This window comes from Panulirus ornatus, chromosome 9, assembly GCF_036320965.1.
Source record: "Panulirus ornatus isolate Po-2019 chromosome 9, ASM3632096v1, whole genome shotgun sequence".
In the NCBI taxonomy this organism is placed as follows: domain Eukaryota; kingdom Metazoa; phylum Arthropoda; class Malacostraca; order Decapoda; family Palinuridae; genus Panulirus; species Panulirus ornatus.
This window is the reverse complement of record NC_092232.1, coordinates 5,632,031-5,657,124: the sequence shown is the minus strand read 5'-3', so window position 1 is coordinate 5,657,124 and position 25,094 is coordinate 5,632,031. Positions and strand designations below refer to the sequence as shown.

Genomic DNA, 25,094 nt, shown 5'->3' with positions numbered 1-25,094 from the left:
ATCTATGGGTAACTGAGAGCATTATGATATATATTCCATAACTGTTTCAAGGATAGAAGTTGGTGAATGACAAAAATGATATAGCATTATCTTATACTTTGTGCCGTATGTATCGGGTATCTATAGGTAATTGAGAGCGTGATGATATATTTTCCATGATTGTTTCAAGTATAGTATTGTTTCAGTATGTTATGTTTCAGTTTTGAAACAAAAAGTTGTTTGAGGTGAAAAATAACGGAACTATTTACCTTCAATTTTCGGTATTTTTTCAGAAAACTAGCATTTCTTCAAGACCACATTATAAGTAATGTTTTTCATGTTGCACGCAAATCTGGAGTTCAAATTTTTTTATTGTATTTTCGACCTAGAATTAAGGTGTTCAATTGTAAAGTTTTTGTATGATTATTTGATCATTTGCACAGTATTTACTGGGTATCTATGGGTAACTGAGAGAATTATTATATATTTTCTGTAATTGTTTCAAGTATAGAAGTGGTTGAATATATTATGTTTTCATTTTGAAAGAAAAAGTTTTTTGAGCTGAAAAATACCCTGAGCTATTACCTGTGAATTTTAGTATTTTTCTCAGAAAAATAGATTTTCTTGAAAATTGCATTATAAGGAATATTTTTTATGCTGAATACAAATCTGGGGTCAAAATATCATTTGGTAGTCTCTATGACCTATAATTAAGATGTTAAATAAAGAAAATTTTATAGCATTACCTTATCCTTTGCATCGTATCTTTTGGGTATCTATAGGTAACAGAGCGTTATGATATATTTTCCATGACTGTTTCAAGTATAGAAGTGTTTCAGTATGTTATGTTTCACTTTTGAAGCAAAAACTTTTTGGGGTGAAAAAATAACCTTAACTACTAACTTCAATTTTTGGTATTTTTTCAGAAAAATAGCATTTCTTCAAAACCACATTACAAGTAATGTTTTTCATGCTGAACACAAATCTGGGGTTAGAATATTTTTCATCATACGTATGACCTAGAATTCAGGTGTTAAATTGAAAAACTTTTATACAATGATCTGATCGTTTGCATAGTATTTACTGGGTATCTATGGGTAACTGAGAGTATTGTGATATATTTTCCGTAATTGTTTCAAGTATAGAATTGGTTGAATATATTATGTTTTCATTTTGAAACAAAAAGTTTTTTGAGCTGAAAAATACCCTGAGCTATTACCTGTGAATTTTAGTATTTTTCAGAGAAAAATAGATTTTCTTGAAATTTGCGTTATAAGGAATATTTTTCATGCTGAATACAAATCTGGGGTCAAAATATTGTTTGGTAGTCTCTGTGACCTATAATTAAGATGTTTAATAAAGAGCATTTTATAGAATTACCTTATCCTTTGCATCGTACTTACCGGGTATGTATAGGTAACTGTGAGCATTATGATATATTTTCCATGATTGGTTCATGTATAGAAGTGTTTTAGTATGTTATGTTTCAATTTTGAAAGAAAGTGTTTTTTAAATTTTTGGTAATTTTTAGAGAAAAATCAAATTTTTGAAAACCACGATTTAAGGAATATTTTACATGCTTAACAGAAATCTGGTGATAGAATATTTTACGTATATATGATCTACAGTTAAGGTGTTAAATTGAAAATTTTTGTAGGATTATCTGATTATTTGCGTATTCTTTTACTGGGTATCTATGGGTAACTGAGAGCATTATGATAAATATTCCATAACTGTTTCAAGTATGGAAGTTGGTGAATGACAAAAATGATATAGTATTATCTTATACTGTGGGCCGTATATATCGGGTATCTATAGGTAATTGAGAGCGTGATGATATATTTTCCATGACTGTTTCAAGTATAGAATTGTTTCAGTATGTTATGTTTTAGTTTTGAAAGAAAAAGTTTTTTGAGGTGAAAAGTAACTGAACTATTTACCTTCAATTTTTGGTATTTTTTTCAGAAAAATAGCATTTCTTCAAGACCACATTATAAGTAATGTTTTTCATGTTGCACGCAAATTTGGGGTTCGAATTTTTTTCATTGTATCTACGACCTAGAATTAAGGTGTTCAGTTGTAAAGTTTTTGTATGATTATTTGATCTTTTGGATAGTATTTACTGGGTATCTATGGGTAACTGAGAGAATTATCATATGTTTTCTGTAATTGTTTCAAGTATAGAGGTGATTGAATATATTATGATTTTATTTTGAAAGAAAAAGTTTTTTGGGCTGAAAAATACCCTGAGCTATTACCTGTGAATTTTAGTATTTTTCTCAGAAAAATAGATTTTCTTGAAAATTGCATTATAAAGAATATTTTTCATGCTGAATACAAATCTGGGGTCAAAATATCATTTGGTAGTCTCTATGACCTAAAATTAGATGTTAGATAAAGAAAATTTTATAGCATTACCTTATCCTTTGCATCGTATCTTTCGGGTATCTGTAGGTAACTGAGAGCGTTATTATGATATATTTTCCATGACTGTTTCAAGTATGGAAGTGTTTCAGTATGTTATGTTTCACTTTTGAAGCAAAAAGTTTTTTGAGGTGAAAAATAACCTTAACTATTATAACTATTAACTTCAATTTTTGGTATTTTTTCAGAAAAATAGAATTTCTTCAAAACCACATTACAAGTAATGTTTTTCATGCTGAACACAAATCTGGGGTTAGAATATTTTTCATCATATGTATGACCTAGAATTCAGGTGTTAAATTGAAAAACTTTTATACAATGATCTGATCGTTTGAATAGTATTTACTGGGTATTTATGGGTAACTGAGAGTATTGTGATATATTTTCCGTAATTGTTTCAAGTATAGAAGTGGTTGAATATATTATGTTTTCATTTTGAAACAAAAAGTTTTTTGAGCTGAAAAATACCCTGAGCTATTACCTGTGAATTTTAAGTATTTTTCTGAGAAAAATAGATTTTCTTGAAATTTGCATTATATGGATTATTTTTCATACTGAATACAAATCTGGGGTCAGAATATCATTTGGTAGTCTCTATGACCTCTAATTAAGATGTTTAATAAAGAAAATTTTATAGAATTACCTTATCCTTTGCATTGTACTTACCGGGTATATATAGGTAACTGTGAGCATTATGATATATTTTCCATGATTGGTTCATGTATAGAAGTGTTTTAGTATGTTATGTTTCAATTTTGAAAGAGTTTTTTTAATTTTCTGTAATTTTTAGAGAAAAATCAAATTTGTGAAAACCACAATTTAAAGACTATTTTACATGCTTAACAGAAATCTGGGGATAGAATATTTTACGTATATGTGATCTACAATTAAGGTGTTAAATTGAAAATTTTTGTAGGATTATCTGAATATTTGCGTATTCTTTTACTGGGTATCTATGGGTAACTGAGAGCATTATGATATATATTCCATAACTGTTTCAAGTATAGAAGTTGGTGAATGACAAAAATAATATAGCATTATCTTATAATTTGCGCCATATATATCGGTTATCTATAGGTACTTGAGAGCGTGATGATATATTTTCCATGATCGTTTCAAGTATAGAATTGTTTCAATTTTGAAACCAAATTTTTTTGAGGTGAAAAGTAACTGAACTATTTACCTTCAATTTTTGGTATTTTTTTCAGAAAAATAGCATTTCTTCAAGACTACATTGTAAGTAATGTTTTTCATTTTGCATGCAAATCTGGGGTTCAAATTTTTTTTTTTGTATTTACTTCCTAGAAATAAGGTGTTCCATTGTAAAGTTTTTGTATGATTATTTGATCATTTGCATAGTATTTACTGGGTATCTATGGGTAACTGAGAGAATTATCATATATTTTCTGTAATTGTTTCAAGTATAGAAGTGATTATATATATTATGTTTTCATTTTGAAAGAAAAAGTTTTTTAAGGTGAAAAATACCCTGAGCCTGTGAATTTTAGTATTTTTCTCAGAATAATAGATTTTCTTGAAAATTGCAATATAAGGAATATTTTTCATGCTGAATACAAATCTGGGGTCAAAATATCATTTGGTAGTCTCAATGACCTATAATTAAGATGTTAAATAAAGAAAATTTTATAGCATTACCTTATCCTTTGCATCGTATCTTTCGGGTATCTGTAGGTAACTGAGAGCGTTATGATATATTTTCCATGACTGTTTCAAGTATAGAAGTGTTTCAGTATGTTATGTTTCACTTTTGAAGCAAAAAATTTTTTGAGGTGAAAAATAAAAATAACCTTAACTATTAACTTCAGTTTTTGGTATTTTTTCAGAAAAATAGAATTTCTTCAAAACCACATTACAAGTAATGTTTTTCATGCTGAACACAAATCTGGGGTTAGAATATTTTTCATCATACGTATGACCTAGAATTCAGGTGTTAAATTGAAAAATTTTTATACAATGATCTGATCGTTTGCATAGTATTTACTGGGTATTTATGGGTAACTGAGAGTATTGTGATATATTTTCCGTAATTGTTTCAAGTATAGAATTGGTTGAATATATTATGTTTTCATTTTGAAACAAAAAGTTTTTTGAGCTGAAAAATACCCTGAGGTATTACCTGAGAATTTTAGTATTTTTCTGAGAAAAATAGATTTTCTTGAAATTTGCGTTATAAGGAATATTTTTCATGCTGAATACAAATATGGGGTCAAAATAATGTTTGGTAGTCTCTGTGACCTATAATTAAGATGTTTAATAAAGAGCATTTTATAGAATTACCTTATCCTTTGCATCGTACTTACCGGGTATGTATAGGTAACTGTGAGCATTATGATATATTTTCCATGATTGGTTCATGTATAGAAGTGTTTTAGTATGTTTCAATTTTGAAAGAAAGTGTTTTTTAATTTTTGGTGATGTTTAGAGAAAAATCAAATATGTGAAAACCACAATTTAAGGAATATTTTACATGCTTAACAGAAATCTGTGGATAGAATATTTTACTTATATATGATCCACAGTTAAGGTGTTAAATTGGAAATTTTTGTAGGATTATCTGATTATTTGCGTATTCTTTTACTGGGTATCTATGGGTAACTGAGAGCTTTATGATATATATACCATAACTGTTCAAGTATAGAAGTTGGTGAATGACAAAAATGATATAGCATTATCTTATACTTTGCGCCGTATATATCGGGTATCTATAGAGCGTGATGATATATTTTCCATGATTGTTTCAAGTATAGAATTGTTTCAGTATGTTATGTTTCAGTTTTGAAACCAAAAGTTGTTTGAGGTGAAAAATAAATGAACTATTTACCTTCAATTTTTGGTATTTTTTTCAGAAAAATAGTATTTCTTCAAGACCACATTATAAGTAATGTTTTTCATGTTGCACGCAAATCTGGGATTCAAATTTTTTTCATTGTATCTACGACCTAGAATTAAGGTGTTCAGTTGTAAAGTTTTTGTATGATTATTTGATCATTTGCATAGTATTTACTGGGTATCTATGGGTAACTAAGAGAATTATCATATATTTTCTGTAATTATTTCAAGTATAGAAGTGATTGAATATATTATGTTTTCATTTTGAAAGAAAAAGTTTTTTGAGCTGAAAAATACCCTGAGCTATTACCTGTGAATTTTAGTATTTTTCTCAGAAAAATAGATTTTCTTGAAAATTGCATTATAAGGAAATTTTTTCCATGCTGAATACAAATCTGGGGTCAAAATATCATTTGGTAGTCTCTATGACCTAAAATTAGATGTTAAATAAAGAAAATTTTATAGCATTACCTTATCCTTTGCATCGTATCTTTCGGGTATCTGTAGGTAACTGAGAGCGTTATGATATATTTTCCATGACTGTTTCAAGTATAGAAGTGTTTCAGTATGTTATGTTTCACTTTTGAAGCAAAAAGTTTTTGAGGTGAAAAATAACCTTAACTATTAACTTCAATTTTTGGTATTTTTTCAGAAAAATAGAATTTCTTCAAAACCACATTACAAGTAATGTTTTTCATGCTGAACACAAATCTGGGGTTAGAATATTTTGCATCATATGTATGACCTAGAATTCAGGTGTTAAATTGAAAATTTTTATACAATGATCTGATCGTTTGCATAGTATTTACTGGGTATTTATGGGTAACTGAGAGTATTGTGATATATTTTCCGTAATTGTTTCAAGTATAGAAGTGGTTGAATATATTATGTTTTCATTTTGAAACAAAAAGTTTTTTGAGCTGAAAAATACCCTGAGCTATTACCTGTGAATTTTAGTATTTTTCTGAGAAAAATAGATTTTCTTGAAATTTGCGTTATAAGGAATATTTTTCATGCTGAATACAAATCTGGGGTCAAAATATCGTTTGGTAGTCTCTATGACCTCTAATTAAGATGTTTAATAAAGAAAATTTTATAGAATTACCTTATCCTTTGCATCGTACTTACCGGGTATGTATAGGTAACTGTGAGCATTATGATATATTTTCCATGATTGGTTCATGTATAGAAGTGTTTTAGTATGTTATGTTTCAATTTTGAAAGAAAGTGTTTTTTAATTTATGGTAATTTTTAGAGAAAAATCAAATTTGTGAAAACCACAATTTAAGGAATATTTTACATGCTTAACAGAAATCTGGGGATAAATATTTTACGTATATATGATCTACAATTAAGGTGTTAAATTGCAAATTTTTGTATGATTATCTGATTATTTGCATATTCTTTTACTGGGTATCTATGGGTAACTGAGAGCGTTATGATATATATTCCATAACTGTTTCAAGGATAGAAGTTGGTGAATGACAAAAATGATATAGCATTATCTTATACTTTGCGCCGTATATATCGGGTATCTATAGGTAATTGAGAGCGTGATGATATATTTTCCATGATTGTTTCAAGTATAGAATTGTTTCAGTATGTTATGTTTCAGTTTTGAAACAAAAAGTTTTTTGAGGTGAAAAATAACTGAACTATTTACCTTCAATTTTTGGTATTTTTTTCAGAAAAATAGCATTTCTTCAAGACCACATTATAAGTAATGTTTTTCATGTTGCACGCAAATCTGGGTTTCGAATTTTTTTCATTGTATCTACGACCTAGAATTAAGGTGTTCAGTTGTAAAGTTTTTGTATGATTATTTGATAATTTGCATAGTATTTACTGGGTATCTATGGGTAACTGAGAGAATTATCATATATTTTCTGTAATTGTTTCAAGTATAGAAGTGATTGAATATATTATGTTTTCATTTTGAAAGAAAAAGTTTTTTGAGGTGAAAAATACCTGAGCTATTACCTGTGAATTTTAGTATTTTTCTCAGAAAAATAGATTTTCTTGAAAATTGCATTATAAGGAATATTTTTCATGCTGAATACAAATCTGGGGGCAAAATATCATTTGGTAGTCTCTATGACCTATAATTAAGATGTTAAATAAAGAAAATTTTATAGCATTACCTTATCCTTTGCATCGTATCTATCGCGTATCTGTAGGTAACTGAGAGCGTTATGATATATTTTCCATGACTGTTTCAAGTATAGAAGTGTTTCAGTATGTTATGTTTCACTTTTGAAGCAAAAAGTTTTTTGAGATGAAAAATAACCTTAACTATTAACTTCAATTTTTGGTTTTTTTTCAGAAAAATAGCATTTCTTCAATACCACATTATAAGTAATGTTTTTCATGTTGCACGCAAATCTGGGGTTCGAATTTTTTTCATTGTATTTACGACCTAGAATTAAGGTGTTCAATTGTAAAGTTTTTGTATATTATTTGATCATTTGCATAGTATTTACTGGGTATCTATGGGTAACTGAGAGAATTATTATATATTTTCTGTAATTGTTTCAAGTATAGAAGTGGTTGAATATATTATGTTTTCATTTTGAAAGAAAAAGTTTTTTCAGCTGAAAAATACCCTGAGCTATTACCTGTGAATTTTAGTATTTTTCTCAGAATAATAGATTTTCTTGAAAATTGCATTATAAGGAATATTTTTCATGCTGAATACAAATCTGGGGTCAAAATATCATTTGGTAGTTTCTATGACCTATAATTAAGATGTTAAATAAAGAAAATTTTATAGCATTACCTTATCCTTTGCATTGTATCTTTCGGGTATCTGTAGGTAACTGAGAGCGTTATGATATATTTTCCATGACTGTTTCAAGTATAGAAGTGTTTCAGTATGTTATGTTTCACTTTTGAAGCAAAAAGTTTTTTGAGGTGAAAAAATAACCTTAACTATTAACTTCAATTTTTGGTATTTTTTCAGAAAAATAGAATTTCTTCAAAACCACATTACAAGTAATGTTTTTCATGCTGAACACAAATCTGGGGTTAGAATATTTTTCATCATACGTATGACCTAGAATTCAGGTGTTAAATTGAAAAATTTTTATACAATGATCTGATCGTTTGCATAGTATTTACTGGGTATCTATGGGTAACTGAGAGTATTGTGATATATTTTCCGTAATTGTTTCAAGTATAGAAGTGTTTGAATATATTATGTTTTCATTTTGAAACAAAAAGTTTTTTGAGCTGAAAAATACCCTGAGCTATTACCTGTGAATTTTAGTATTTTTCAGAGAAAAATAGATTTTCTTGAAATTTGCGTTATAAGGAATATTTTTCATGCTGAATACAAATCTGGGGTCAAAATATCGTTTGGTAGTCTCTGTGACCTATAATTAAGATGTTTAATAAAGAGCATTTTATAGAATTACCTTATCCTTTGCATCGTACTTACCGGGTATGTATAGGTAACTGTGAGCATTATGATATATTTTCCATGATTGGTTCATGTATAGAAGTGTTTTAGTATGTTATGTTTCAATTTTGAAAGAAAGTGTCTTTTGATTTATGGTAATGTTTAGAGAAAAATCAAATTTGTGAAAACCACGATTTAAGGAATATTTTACATGCTTAACAGAAATCTGGTGATAGAATATTTTACGTATATATGATCTACAGTTAAGGTGATAAATTGAAAATTTTTGTAGGATTATCTGATTATTTGCGTATTTTACTGGGTATCTAAGGGTAACCGAGAGCATTATGATATATATTCCATAACTGTATCAAGTATAGAAGTTGGTGAATGACAAAAATGATATAGCATTATCTTATATTGTGGGCCGTATATATCGGGTATCTATAGGTAATTGAGAGCGTGATGATATATTTTCCATGACTGTTTCAAGTATAGAATTGTTTCAGTATGTTATGTTTCAGTTTTGAAACAAAAAGGTTTTTGAGATGAAAAGTAACTGAACTATTTACCTTCAATTTTTGGTATTTTTTCAGAAAAATAGCATTTCTTCAACACCACATTATAAGTAATGTTTTTCATGTTGCATGCAAATCTGGGGTTCGAATTTTTTTCATTGTATCTACGACCTAGAATTAAGGTGTTCAGTTGTAAAGTTTTTGTATGATTATTTGATCTTTTGCATAGTATTTACTGGGTATCTATGGGTAACTGAGAGAATTATCATATATTTTCTGTAATTGTTTCAAGTATAGAAGTGATTGAATATATTATGTTTTTATTTTGAAAGAAAAAGTTTTTTGAGGTGAAAAATACCCTGAGCTATTACCTGTGAATTTTAGTATTTTTCTCAGAAAAATAGATTTTCTTGAAAATTGCATTATAAAGAATATTTTTCATGCTGAATACAAATCTGGGGTCAAAATATCATTTGGTAGTCTCTATGACCTAAAATTAGATGTTAAATAAAGAAAATTTTATAGCATTACGTTATCCTTTGCATCGTATCTTTCGGGTATCTGTAGGTAACTGAGAGCGTTATTATGATATATTTTCCATGACTGTTTCAAGTATAGAAGTGTTTCAGTATGTTATGTTTCACTTTTGAAGCAAAAAGTTTTTTGAGGTGAAAAATAACCTTAACTATTATAACTATTAACTTCAATTTTTGGTATTTTTTCAGAAAAATAGAATTTCTTGAAAACCACATTATAAGTAATATTTTTCAGGCTGAACACAAATCTGGGGTTAGAATATTTTTCATCATCTGTATGACCTAGAATTCAGGTGTTAAATTGAAAAATTTTTATACAATGATCTGATCGTTTGAATAGTATTTTCTGGGTATTTATGGGTAACTGAGAGTATTGTGATATATTTTCCGTAATTGTTTGAAGTATAGAAGTGGTTGAATATATTATGTTTTCATTTTGAAACAAAAAGTTTTTTGAGCTGAAAAATACCCTGAGCTATTACCTGTGAATTTTAGTATTTTTCTGAGAAAAATAGATTTTCTTGAAATTTGCATTATAAGGAATATTTTTCATGCTGAATACAAATCTGGGGTCAAAATATCGTTTGGTAGTCTCTGTGACGTATAATTAAGATGTTTATTAAAGAGCATTTTATAGAATTACCTTATCCTTTGCATCGTACTTACCGGGTATGTATAGGTAACTGTGAACATTATGATATATTTTCCATGATTGGTTCATGTGTAGAAGTGTTTTAGCATGTTATGTTTCAATTTTGAAATAAAGTGTTTTTTAATTTTTTGTAATTTGTAGAGAAAAATCAAATTTGTGAAAACCACAATTTAAGGAATATTTTACATGCTTAACAGAAATCTTGGGATAGAATATTTTACGTATATATGATCTACAATTAAGGTGTTAGATTGAAAATTTTTGTAGGATTATCTGATTATTTGCATATTCTTTTACTGGGTATGTATGGGTAACTGATCAGTTGAGCATTGTGATATATATTCCATAACTGTTTCAAGTATAGAAGTTGATGAATGACAAAAATGATATAGCATTATCTTATACTTTGCGCCGTATATATCGGGTATCTATAGGTAATTGAGAGCGTGATGATATGCTTTCCATGATTGTTTCAAGTATAGAATTGTTTTAGTATGTTATGTTTCAGTTTTGAAACAAAAAGTTTTTTGAGATGAAAAATAACTGAACTATTTACCTTCAATTTTTGGTATTTTTTTCAGAAAAATAGCATTTCTTCAAGACCACATTATAAGTAATGTTTTTCATGTTGCACGCAAATCTGGGGTTTGAATTTTTTTCATTGTATTTATGACCTAGAATTAAGGTGTTCAATTGTAAAGTTTTTTATGATTATTTGATCATTTGCATAGTATTTACTGGGTATCTATGGATAACTGAGAGAATTATCATATATTTTCTGTAATTGTTTCAAGTATAGAAGTGATTGAATATATTATGTTTTCATTTTGAAAGAAAAAGTTTTTTGAGCTGAAAAATACTGTGAATTTTAGTATTTTTCTCAGAAAAATAGATTTTCTTGAAAATTGCATTATAAGGAATATTTTTCATGCTGAATACAAATCTGGGGTCAAAATATCATTTGGTAGTCTCTATGACCTATAATTAAGATGTTAAATAAAGAAAATTTTATAGCATTACCTTATCCTTTGCATCGTATCTTTCGCGTATCTGTAGGTAACTGAGAGCGTTATGATATATTTTCCATGACTGTTTCAAGTATAGAAGTGTTTCAGTATGTTATGTTTCACTTTTGAAGCAAAAAGTTTTTTGAGATGAAAAATAACCTAAACTATTAACTTCAATTTTAGGTATTTTTTTCAGAAAAATAGTATTTCTTCAATACAACATTGTAAGTAATGTTTTTCATGTTGCACGCAAATCTGGGGTTCGAATTTTTTTCATTGTATTTACGACCTAGAATTAAGGTGTTCTATTGTAAAGTTTTTGTATGATTATTTGATCATTTGCATAGTATTTACTGGGTACCTATGGGTAACTGAGAGAATTGTCATATATTTTCTCTAATTGTTTCAAGTATAGAAGTGGTTGAATATATTATGTTTTCATTTTGAAAGAAAAAGTTTTTTGAGGTGAAAAATACCCTGAGCTATTACCTGTGAATTTTAGTATTTTTCTCAGAAAAATAGATTTTCTTGAAAATTGCATTATAAGGAATATTTTTAATGCTGAAGACAAATCTGGGGTCAAAATATCGTTTGGTTGTCTCTCTGACCTATAATTAAGATGTTAAATAAAGAAAATTTTAAAGCATTACCTTATCCTTTGCATCGTATCTTTCGGATATCTGTAGGTAACTGTGAGCTTTATGATATATTTTCCATGACTGTTTCAAGTATAGAAGTATTTCAGTATGTCATGTTTCACTTTTGAAGCAAAAAGTTTTTTAAGGTGAAAAATAACCTTAACTATTAGCTTCAATTTTTGGTATTTTTTCAGAAAAATAGAATTTCTTCAAAACCACATTACAAGTAATGTTTTTCATGCTGAACACAAATCTGGGGTTAGAATATTTTTCATCATATGTATGACCTAGAATTCAGGTGTTAAATTGAAAAATTTTTATACAATGATCTGATCGTTTGCATAGTATTTACTGGGTATCTATATAGGGTAACTGAGAGATTGTGATATATTTTCCGTAATTGTTTCAAGTATAGAAGTGGTTGAATATATTATGTTTTCGTTTTGAAACAAAAAGTTTTTTGAGTTGAAAAATACCCTGAGCTATTACCTGTGAATTTTAGTATTTTTCTGAAAAAAATAGATTTTCTTGAAATTTGCGTTATAAGGAATATTTTTCATGCTGAATACAAATCTGGGGTCAAAATATCGTTTGGTAGTCTCTATGACCTATAATTAAGATGTTTAATAAAGAAAATATTATAGAATTACCTTATCCTTTGCATCGTACTTACGGGGTATGTATAGGTAACTGTGAGCATTATGATATATTTTCCATGATTGGTTCATGTATAGAAGTGTTTTTTTATGTTATGTTTCAATTTTCAAAGAAACTGTTTTTTAATTTTTGGTAATGTTTAGAGAAAAATCAAATTTGTGAAAACCACAATTTAAGGAATATTTTACATGCTTAACAGAAACATGGGGATAGAATATTTTACGTATATATGATCTACAATTAAGGTGTTAAATTGAAAATTTTTGTAGGATTATCTGATTATTTGCATATTTTTTTACTGGGTATCTATGGGTAACTGAGAGCATTATGATATATATTCCATAACTGTTTCAAGTATAGAAGTTGGTGAATGACAAAAATGATATAGCATTATCTTATACTTTGCGCCGTATATATCGGGTATCTATAGGTAATTGAGAGCGTGTTGATATATTTTCCATGATTGTTTCAAGTATAGAATTGTTTCAGTATGTTATGTTTCAGTTTTGAAACCAAAAGTTTTTTGAGGTGAAAAATAACTGAACTATTTACCTTCAATTTTTGGTATTTTTTTCAGAAAAATAGCATTTCTTCAAGACCACATTATAAGTAATGTTTTTCATGTTGCACGCAAATCTGGGGTTTGAATTTTTTTCATTGTATTTACGACCTAGAATTAAGGTGTTCAATTGTAAAGTTTTTGTATGATTATTTGATTATTTGCCTAGTATATACTGGGTATCTATGGGTAACTGAGAGAATTATCATATATTTTCTGTAATTGTTTCAAGTATAGAAGTGGTTGAATATATTATGTTTTCATTTTGAAAGAAAAAGTTTTTTGAGGTGAAAAATACCCTGAGTATTAGTATTTTTCTCAGAAAAATAGATTTTCTTGAAAATTGTATTATAAGGAATATTTTTCATGCTGAATACAAATCTGGGGTCAAAATATCATTTGGTAGTCTCTATGACCTATAATTAACATGTTATATAAAGAAAATTTTAAAGCATTACCTTATCCTTTGCATCGTATCTTTCAGGTATCTGTAGGTACCTGAGAGCGTTATGATATATTTTCCATGACTGTTTCAAGTATAGAAGTGTTTCAGTATGTTATGTTTCACTTTTGAAAAAACGTTTTTTGAGGTGAAAAATAACCTTAACTATTAACTTCAATTTTTGGTATTATTTCAGATAAATAGAATTTCTTCAAAACCACATTACAAATAATGTTTTTCAGGCTGAACACAAATCTGGGGTTAGAATATTTTTCATCATATGTATGACCTAGAATTAAGGTGTTAAATTGAAAAATTTTTATACAATGATCTGATCGTTTGCATAGTATTTACTGGGTATCTATGGGTAACTGAGAGTATTGTGATATATTTTCCGTAATTGTTTCAAGTATAGAAGTGGTTGAATATATTATGTTTTCATTTTGAAACAAAAAGTTTTTTGAGCTGAAAATACCCTGTGATTTTTAGTATTCCCTGCGTGTCGTAGAAGGCGACTAAAAGGGAAGGGAGCGGGGGGCTGGAAATCTTCCCCTCTCATTTTTTTTTTTTTTTTCCAAAGGAAGGAACAGAGAAGGGGGCTGGGTGAGGATATTCCCTCAGAGGCCCAGTCCTCTGTTCTTAACGCTACCTTCCTGAGGCGGGAAATGGCGAATAGTATGAAAGAAAGAAAAAATTTTTAGTATTCTTCTCAGAAAAATAGATTTCTTGAAAATTTCATTATAAGGAATATTTTTCGTGCTGAATACAAATCTGGGGTGTAATTATCATTTGGTAGTCTCTATGACCTATAATTAAGATTCGAAATAAAGAAAATTTTATAGCATTACCTTATTCTATGCATCGTACGTACTGATTATCTATAGGTAAATGTGAGCATTATGATATATTTTCCATGATTGGATCTAGTATAGAAGTGTTTCAGAGTGTTATATTTCAATTTTGAAAGAAGGTTCTTTTTTAACAGAAAAAATATGTTGATTTTTGTTAAATTTTAGAGAAAATAAATTTTGTCCAAACCACAATATAAGGAATATTTTACATGCTGTACACAAATCTGAAGTTAGAATGTTTTTCGTATATTTGATCTACAATTAAGGTGTTAAAATGAAAATTTTTGTAGGATTATCTGATCATTTGCAGTTTCTTTTACTGGATATCTATGGGTAACTGAGAGGATTATGATCTATATTCCATAATTGTTTCAAGTATAGAAGTGCCTGAATATATTGTTTTCCTTTTCAATCAAAATTTTTTTTGAGCTGAAAAATACCCTGCGATTTTAAGTATTTTTCTCAGAAAAATAGGTATCCTTGAAAACCGTATTATAAGAAATATTTTTCATCCTGAATACGGATCTGTGGCTACAATATCGTTTGGTAGTCTGTATGACCTATAATTAAGTTGTTAAATGTCAAAAATGGTATAGCGTATCCTTATCCTTTGCATCGTATATATCGGGTATCTATAGGTATTTCAGAGTGTTATGATATATTTTCCATGATTGTTTCAAGTATAGAAGTGTTTCAGTATGTTATGTTTTAGTTTTAAAACAAAAGGTTTTTTGAGTTGAAAAATAACCTGAGCATGTACTCAAGTAGGAAGAGAGGAGAGTGATTGGTTTCCAGTTAAGGTTGGGCTGCAACAGGGGTGTGTGATAACACTATGGTTGTTTGATTTGTTTATGGATTGGGTGGTTAAGGAGGTAAATGCAAGAGCTTTGGAGAGATGGGCGAGATGTAGTCTGTCGGGGATGAGGGGTCCCGAGAAGTGAGTCAATTGTTGTTTGCCGATGATACAGCACTGGTGGCTGATTTGAGTGAGAAACTGCAGAAGTTGGTGACTGAGTTTGGAACAATGTGTGGAAGGAGAAAGTTGAAAATAAATGTAAATAAGAGCAAGGTTATTAGGTTCAGCTTGAGGGACATATATATCCTCTTTGTTAACCTTTCTTCACTCACTCTCTCCATATGTTCAAACCATTTCAGCACACCCTCTTCTATCTCTAACACAGTATTGTTATTGATATACATCTATCTTACTCTTTCATTACTTACTTGATCAAAGCTCCTTGCAACATGTATTGTCCCCAAACATTTCATTTCCAATACATTCACCATCCTCCGCACAACCATATCTTGCAGCCTATGCCTTGCATTTGTATGATATTGTTCTCTCCTTCCACACATTTTTCAGCATTCCCAGAACCTTCACCTTCTCCACCCTGTGACTCATTTCTGCTTCCATGGTTCCAGTCACTGCCATGTCCACCCTCAGATATCTAGAACACATCACTTCCCCCAATTTTTCTCCATTCAAACTTAAATCCCAAGTAACTTGTCTCTCAAACCAGCTGAATCCAATCCTTGCTTTTATTCATATTTATGGGAGAAGTGACCACTTTTTTCGATATAATGGTTTTCTTATGATAAGCTTTAGGCATGTATCTTTATGGTTTACACATTGATTAGTAAAGGAAATCCCATACAGTACAAAAAATTTATTTTCTTGCAGATAGTTACAAAGTCAGCATATCAGCCCCATGATGCAACAGTGCTACCTGTGTACAATCCCCTGCCTGGAAGCTGGTTTGCTGCAGCTTATATACCAAATTGGAATGAACAGATGCAGCAGGAGGTAAAAACTTTTCTCTCTTTATTTAATAAAATATCAGAATATATGTGTGTAGATTCATGGTATGTACTATTTTCTGTCTGCATTGTAGAATTGCTGGACTTTGTTATGGCTGAATGACCATTTCAGGTGTTGGTTGACATAATTTTGAAACAAAACTGCATGAGTAAGAGGGTTGTTCCATTCTCATGGAATTAGCTTCTTCAGTTTTCTGATATGATGAGATGGTGTAGCGAAAATCAGCCAGTCAGAATGCAGAGTCAATAGGTACCTTCTACCCAGTCAACATAGTTTTAGGCTTTACCTCATTAGTGCAGCTGAAATAAGGCTGGCTTGAAAGACACTCTGTGTTCAAATGTCATGACTTCCTATGGAAAAGTATTTGGTTACTTACTGTAAGTGCATCACACAAGAGGTCATTTAACAAATTTCTTTTTCCTCAGATACAGTACATGGGATTTTGATTGTTTTGTTGAAAAATATCTAGTGACAAAAGCTGAGAAATTTTGTTCAAGTGTTTGAGAAACACTTGAAATTTAACCAAATCTGGAAACTTTTCAAAATCTGTGCTAGACATCCCTAGCCTACTGTTCGGCATTTGATCAGTTTAAGGAAAATATTAATGACATTTCATTTGATAGTGCTGAAGATGATTTAGGAAATTTTAGTGAGAGTGAAGAATATGCTGCCCTTGTTCACTTTGACTCAGACAAATGAGAAAGCTGTGGATAGTTGTAGTTTTGTATATGGTCTCACAAAGCCAAGAGTCACCGCTGAGACTTTGGGAAAGAACAAAAGTTTCAGAATATCAGTTTCCATCACATATCAGGAGTCATGACAAAAAAATCCAGATGGTCATTTCTATTAGTAGTTGACATTTCTTTATTAAATGGTGTGCCATCCCTTTTTTTCCCACATTGGAGGTTTCAGTCACTGAAAAAAGCCTACATCAAGGCTTGGCCTTAATTGAAATATAAAGAGGTTAATGAAAGGAGAAAAGAAAAGGGGGAGCATTTTCCAAATCTTGAGGAAGTTAGAATTGTTTTTCAAAATGTGCCAGTTTATTGGGATAGACATAAGAGGTTAGAAAGTTCCAAAGCTTCAATATATATGGAAAGAGAAAGTTTTCAGAAAGGCACACCCTTGAGTTGCCACTAGCCACACAGTAATCATGTGATACAGCAGCTAGCCAAGTATTGCGTGGGGACATGCAAGCAATTGGCTCTTGGGAGCAAAACTCAGTGATAATTATCAGAAGATGGAAAGTGAATCAATATTAGTGTACAGCAGATGGGAAAAGTTTTGAAGTTATCCTGGGAGAGTTTATAAATTGGACTGCTTTCAATTCAACTCTGTCAAGTAAGGATGCAGGGCTAAAATCATCACTGATGTGAGAGCAGTACTCCATACAAGGATGGATTGATACTTTGTATAAACAAAGCAACTGTTCAGTAGGAAAGAAACTTTGACATCTAAATGAGTCCCAATTTCTTAGAGGCATAATTAGCTATTTCTTTAATGTGGGGTTTCCAAGATGGAGTGAATGTTACAGTAATACCAAGTATGTTCATTGAGTTAAGCAGTGGAATTGCAGAATCATCCAAGGAGAGAGGAAAGTTGTGAGGAATTCTTGATAGAGAGATGGGCAGAAACTGAGTCTTAGAGGCATTAAACTTAACCAGATTTCATCTTCACACTGAGATATCCTATCCAAATATGAGGTTATTGAGGAAGTTGTGGTTAGACAAGATGAGGATCAAGTGAGAAGAAGGAGCGGAATTGAAGGATGAGGAGGAATGCGTTGTTGAGTCATAAGAAAGAGGGCGTGCGGTTGTTTGTGGAAGAAAGGAAATCACTGATAGAGAGGACAAAAAGGTGTAGGATACAAGACAGAATCTTGAGGGACACTACTGTTGGAGAAAAGGGGAGAGGTTGATCCATCAATAAACACAAAGATAAATTGGTCAGTGAGGAAGCTAGATATGAAAGAGCAAAGTGAGGGAGGAAAGCAAAAGAAGGGAGCTTGAAAATGAGACCCCTGATGCCACACCCTGTCAAAAGCTTTGGATATATCAAGGGCAGCTACACAAGAATTCCCCAAAATCTTTCAGGGATGAAGCCAGACATTAATTAGATAAGAAAAAAAAGTACCTGTGGATCTTGCCTTACAGAAGCCATGCTGGTGATCAGAGAGAAGACTGTGAGATTCAAGATGTCTGAGGAAGGATTTGAAGACTTTGGAAATGATAGATGTATCAATGCATTTTTCGAAGAAGAAGGAAAAGTTCTGGTTTTTAAACAGAAATAGAAAGAAATAGAACAGATGAGCAAGCACAGGTGCAAGTTCAGAGACACACTCTTTCACTACATAGGGATGGATACCATCAGGACCATAAATCTTGCTTATGTCCAGAGAGAGAAGCACTTTTTGGAGAGTTCAAAAAGAGATACAGGAAAGGGCATAGGATTAGTAAAAGGATCATCAGAGGGTGAAGGAATGTTAGTCATCCATGGTGGAGTTAGAGGAGGAACAGGAATCCAAAGAGAGTTGCTTTGTCTATGGAAGAGACAGCTGTAGTACCATCAAAATGGGAAAGTGAAGAAAAGGTATAGCAACAGGAATGCTCTTAGCTAGAGACCAGAAATACCTGTAAGTGGATGACAAGGAAAGATTATTGCACTTCCTCTGAATAAAGAAATGATTTACTACATGGATAACATACTTGCAATGATGGGAAGTGATTAAAGCTGAATGGAAATTGGAGGAATGAGAGTTTTTCTAAGCCTGATATGCCTGATCCCTTGCCTGAATGGCCTCAGAACAGGAATGGTTGAACTATGGATTGGGAGAAAAGGTCATCTTAGAGGAAGAGAGGGTACGTGTTTCTATTCTGCTACATGTTTGGCAGAGACAGAAGCATCACCACATAAGAGACAGTAATTTACCCAAGAAAAGTCAAAAAAGAATTTTCATAGGTTATCCCTGTCAGCTTTTTTGAAATGCCTCTATTAATGTTGAGAGGTGGCTGCTGGAGGGGAAGATGCTAGTGAAATAGATACATTTATGAGAGGTGATTAGATGAACCAATATGGGGCAAGATCGTATTTTTACAGTGCAAAGGATTAGATGTGAAAAATAGATCCAGAATACTTGGAAAGTGGTATAACAGTCAGGAAAATGGATTAGTTGGAGACAATTTGCTTCAGATCACTGCAAATGGAGAATATGGGGGCTTCAGTTCCCCTACCATCCATATGGGGGGGAAATCAACCATTTCCTATGCCTTTAAACATAAAGATTCAAGTATAAAGGTAAGCCTACTAGTAGGTGGTAATAAGCTTATTGTATGAGGAGCTGTTAAGGTACTTGTGTAGGCCCAAGAACTGAGCCGTATAGGAGGACCTATTACTTTTGCTTAGCTTGAAAAGGAAACAGACATAATTCCTCTGGTAACTCATAAGTAGGAAACTTTTAATCCATTTAAGGAGACATCATCTCACTCCAGCTACCACCATGATATCACTGCCATCCACTGAGTTTTTGTTCCTTAATATCCCAGCATGTCTTATAAGCATGATTTTTAGATTGATAGCAGTATTTTTCATGGATTTGATTGCATTCTGAATTAGTCGTTTTGGAATAAATGGCTGTTTAATCAATCTTGAGCATGGCTTGTGCCTGTAAAGAAAGTTGTACTTGTTAGATTTAATATAAGACTCAGGAATATTATTGTGTATTTTCTGTCTATCTTGTGACTATCAACTTTGTCAAGTGTACATTTATGTAAGTGGGACAAATTCACCATATGGACAGAAATTCTAGATTCTACAAGTGTTTCAACTTATTTTACATGATTGTGCATTTTGCCCAATTGTAACCCCTTAATGTCTCCAGTTGGATATTTACACAAGTTGGGTGATGCCTCTAGACAGATATTTCTGCATCAAGAATTGCACATCAATTTCAAGGCCAATAATTGAACGTGGGTGATGGCTGAGTTGGCAGTCTCTGATAATTTCTACCACTGTCAGTCATCCTCTAGTCATGCCAAAGAGAACACATTTGCATGAGGTTTTTAGGAAGGAAATTCATTGGCTTTTAGCCAGATTTAGAGGACCAAGCTCAATATGATATTGAATTATTTGATAATGACCTCTCTTGGATCATGTGGAGAGTGATTTATTAACCCTGGCTATTTCCATATCAAAAGTTGATCAAGGTGAGGCAGGAAAAGGTTTTCTAGCATTAGATAAAAGTAGTCAGTAGGAACATTAAGTAGGAGCCTCTGCAAACACTTCGCTAGACTTGCCCTCTTTCATTGGCATATTAAGGGTGAAGCACTAAAGGCAGAGAAGCGACGCTGGAGTTCACTAGTTATGGAGACTATTGCCATGGCCATCCCATAAGGGAGTTCCTGAATGGAACAAGAGTCAGAGGTATAGATAATCGAGGCAATGTTACTAGTGTCCACCTGACCTTGACAACACTGTATGTGTATGGTGCAGCTGGTAATTTTACAAACTTTCATAGTTTTGCTATGATGAAAAGATCATATTTGGATGGGTTTGATTGTAAATAGAAAAGATATATTTAACAAGTTTTTTCATACATATTCACCATTTCCTGCATGACAAGGTAGTGTTCAAGAACAGATGACAGGGCCTTAGAGGGAGACTCCTCACTTGGCCCCTTCTCTGTTTCTTCTGAAAAAGTAAAAATTTACTAGAGATTCCTTTTACTGTGGGATTGTAAACCTTTATCCCTTAAAGATTGTTACATTTACTTTATGGTATCTTAAGTAGGTGTCATAGTTCTCTTTTACTAGTGAGAAAGATACTGTCGTAACATATTATAGGGCATTTGTCCTTTTATTATTGCCTTTTCGATTAGTAATACAGTTTCATGGAAGAATCTACCCCTATTTTATTTATAATAAGAGTGAGCTGGAGAGTGTACTTTTAAGATTTTTCCAGGCATACTTCATAGTGACCCTAGCCAATCCAGTGAAAACCTACTCTGACAGAGTAGAGATCTTATACCTAGATTATTGGATAGGTCACACCTTAGAGACTTTATTCCCATGAACTTCTGATATTTGATATGGTGAACCAGGTGAAATGATTGCTTACTTGCTGCCAATTGGTGCAGCTGAGAAGTGTGGTAATACTAGGGGATTGGGAGATTTAACACCAGTATCATAAGTTTCATTGTGCAATTTATTTTTTTCTTATGGGATGAGTTGAGGACAATATGTGGTGTGAGGTGGTTTGAGCAAGTAAGTAATGAAAGGGTAAGAGAGATGTGTGGTAATAAAAAGAGTGTGGTTGAGAGAGCAGAAGAGGGTGTTTTGAAATGGTTTGGTTGCATGGAGAGAATAGGTGAGGAAAGATTGACAAAGAGGATATATGTGCCAGAGGTGGAGAGAACAAGAAGTGGGAGACCAAATTGGAGGTGGAAAGATGGAGTGAAAAAGATTTTGAGTGATTGGGGCCTGAACATGCAGGAGGGTGAAAGGCGTGCAAGGAATAGAGTGAATTGGAACGATGAGGTATACTGGGGTCGACGTGCTGTCAGTGGATTGAACCAGGGCATGTGAAGTGTCTGGGGTAAACCATGGAAAGTTTTGTGGGGTCTGGATGTGGAAAGGGAGCTGTGGTTTAAGTGCATTATACGTGGCAGCTAGGGACTGAGTGTGAACAAATGTGGCCTTTGTTGTCTTTTCCTAGCGCTACCTCGCGCACATGCAGGGGGAGGGGGTTGTTATTTCATGTGTGGTGGGGTGGCGACATGAATGAATAAGGGCAGACTATGAATTATGTACATGTGTATATGTGTATATGTCTGTGTATGTATATATATGTATACGTTGAGATGTATAGGTATGTATATGTGCTGTGTGTGGATTTGTATGTATATACATGTGTATGTGGGTGGGTTGGGCCATTCTTTCATCTGTTTCCTTGTGCTACCTCGCTAACACAGGAGACAGCAACAAAGTATAATAAATAAAATGATCAGTAAATTCATAAGCATTCATAGGACTGACCCTTCAAACATTTATGGAGAAAGAGTTAGGTTAAAGCAGGTTTTCAGTGAATGAAAAGAATTGGGTATGGGGATATATATGCTGCATGAATTTTGTTTTTTAAGAATATGCATCTTTAAACTGCATGGCACAATTTTATTTGAAGAAATAGAATCTTTCATGCATGCAGTCTTTCCCTAATCTCCAAATTCTTCATTAATCATCTGTTAGTTGTACTCAGGTGAACTTTTTCAAGCAGTGTTGATATAAACATTTTTTTTAGTCAACAGAATTGGTGCTTCACCTTTATGACAGATAAACATGAAAGTGGTAATTTTTTTGCAAAGACCTTTAACATTGTTTTTGGGCCCTCAGTGTAAGCATGTTCAAGAATATGGTGAAACCAAAGTGTTTAGAAAAGTTTAGGAAATGTTCTGCTTAAGTCATCTGGATGTAGATATAGTAACTCGTATATATATGACAGAGAGGAATGTGTTTGGTTAGAAGTGAGTGTTGATGGATTAAAGATTGGACAAATATTTTAGTTGAAGAGATGAAATTTTTTATGATTGTGTGAAGATGGATTAGGCAGAGCTTTGTGTACAACTTGTGCATTGCAGTGTAATGTAAACACAGTTTAATGCTTTCTTCTACTTTCTTGTCTCAGTTTTTCTCTTCATATTATAACAATATCTGAGTTGCTTTTGCATGTCTATTATATTTTATCATTCCAGTATGCAGTCGACCCTTTCTTTTCCTGTATTGGGTCATAAGCTTCACCCCTAGCATCTTCACTCTTTTATAGATATTCTTCTAGCACCCACCTATGTTTCCATAGTTGGGAAGCAACATGGATGATGTAAAAAGTAAGTCATTGAAAATGAAGTGTACGAGATTTGATCAATTAAGAATTGTTTGATGGCAAGAAAATTGAGCCATATGTAATCTAGAAACCATAAAGCCCAGTGGTTTGAAGAATTCTTTGATTCTTTTCCATGAATTAAAACCAAGTGATGTCAGTTGTGTATTCTGTAACTTTTAGGTTTTTAGCTAGGCTTAAGAGATATGTTGGAGGAGATTGTATTTTCAGCTTCCGGCTTGAAATCAGCATTATGTTTATTATTTCCAGGGCATTATACACAAGTGCCGTTACAGTCTGGGATCTATTGCAATGTGGAGTCAGAAGGAACACATTCAAACTCTCAATATTGGAGTAAAACAGTCAGTGCGAACACATGAAAACCTTTCATACTACAGGTAAGTAGAATAAAAGTTTACTCAGTATAACTATCTTTATTGCAAATACTGTGTTTGCTATAGTAGTGTGAAGTGTTAGCATCTGCAAATACCTGGAACTCTTCTTTCCACTCTACAGATTTTTCATATCTTGTTGGATTTGGATTTAACTTAGTAACATTATTCGTTCGTTTACTCAGTCTTTGTCTCAGAAAATGGAGCTGAACCACATCTCCTTACATCTCTCCATATATTTTTTCCATTGTGTACTGACCAGTCACTGACTTTGTTAAATAACAGATAGTGGATCTTGGCCAATCTAGTGAACCTTCCCATTTCATTGATCCTCAGTGTACCTTTGAAAGTGGAGCCTAATCTTCCATCTTTGTGTATGCCCATGTGTCCTGAACTTCTATGTCTCTCCATATATCCTAAACTTTATATTGATGAAATTTACCAAAGTGTTTGAATTTTTTTGGAATTTTTTAAGGTTAGTAATTCATCCAGCGTAAGCACACTTTAAAGATGAAGGAAACTACAGTGTCCACAAAAGACCTTGTCTGCTTCACTATATATTTTCAAAGGCAATGTCACACTTTCATTTTAGTACTTTTTCATCTTTCCTTTGACAATAATCACCATCTGTGGACATCTAGGGGGAGGGGGGACAATGTTTTTTGCAGACACTGTATGATTGATACTTATCTTCACACCTCTATCTGAACTTAACAGATATCTGATCCCAGGCTTTTACCAAGCTAGTTATTATTACTAATATTATTGATATTAGCTTAACTTGGAAATGAAGTTCAAAAGGATGCTGTTGTAGAGCTATAAGTAATTGCCCTTGATTCCTTGATGAGAAAAGTTGTTGCTTCAATAGTATCAGTTTTATTAAGACCTTTAAAGGCAAATCTGAGGCTAGATAATGGGCATTCATTCTAAACTCTTATTTTAAAAGTAAGTTCACAACTTTATACTTCCCTCTAGTTATTTTTTTTCTTTTGTTAGTGAAAGATTTTAGGAAGATGGGAGGGCTCTGCATCAATCTGTTACAGTTTCAGATTTATTACTTTATTTCCTTCATAAGATTGTATTTTATTTTCATATAAATTATTGTTATTACGATTGTACACATGCAGTCTCTAGCTTTAAGGTTTTGAGATGACAAAAGGATATAAGGTTGGATCCTAAATTGAGATCAAGAAGTTTAGGAATAGGAAGGAGTTTAAACATTAATTTGCTTCTTTTAAGAAAAAGAAAGAAGCATAGAGGGAAAGACCTTGATGCAGTGGGTACTTCTTCAACTTGCTGTTTTAGATGATTTTAATCTGAGTAAGAACTATTGGGGTGTCTAAATGTGTATGGATGTAACCAAGGTGAGAAAAAAGGAGAGATAGGTAGTATGTTTGAGGAAAGGAACCTGGATGTTTTGGCTCTGAGTGAAATGAAGCTCAAGGGTAGAGGGGAAGAGTGTTTTGGGAATGTCTTGGGAGTAAAGTCAGGGGTTAGTGAGAGGAC

General features: G+C 31.8%; 1 protein-coding gene across 4 annotated transcripts in view; it reads left to right on the top strand.

Moving 5' to 3' along the window:
* The window catches only part of LOC139750183 (transmembrane protein 8B-like), a 90,717-nt gene that overhangs the window by 25,922 nt on the left and 39,701 nt on the right, over window positions 1–25,094 (top strand). For 3 of the 4 annotated variants that reach the window (XM_071664586.1, XM_071664587.1, XM_071664588.1), the window contains exons 4-5: window positions 16,192–16,314; window positions 23,467–23,594. In XM_071664586.1, the coding sequence (XP_071520687.1) occupies window positions 16,192–16,314; window positions 23,467–23,594 (251 nt within the window). Of the gene's footprint in view, window positions 1–16,191; window positions 16,315–22,004; window positions 23,204–23,466; window positions 23,595–25,094 lie in introns of those variants that run through there. The other variant, XM_071664589.1, reaches the window with a different exon arrangement.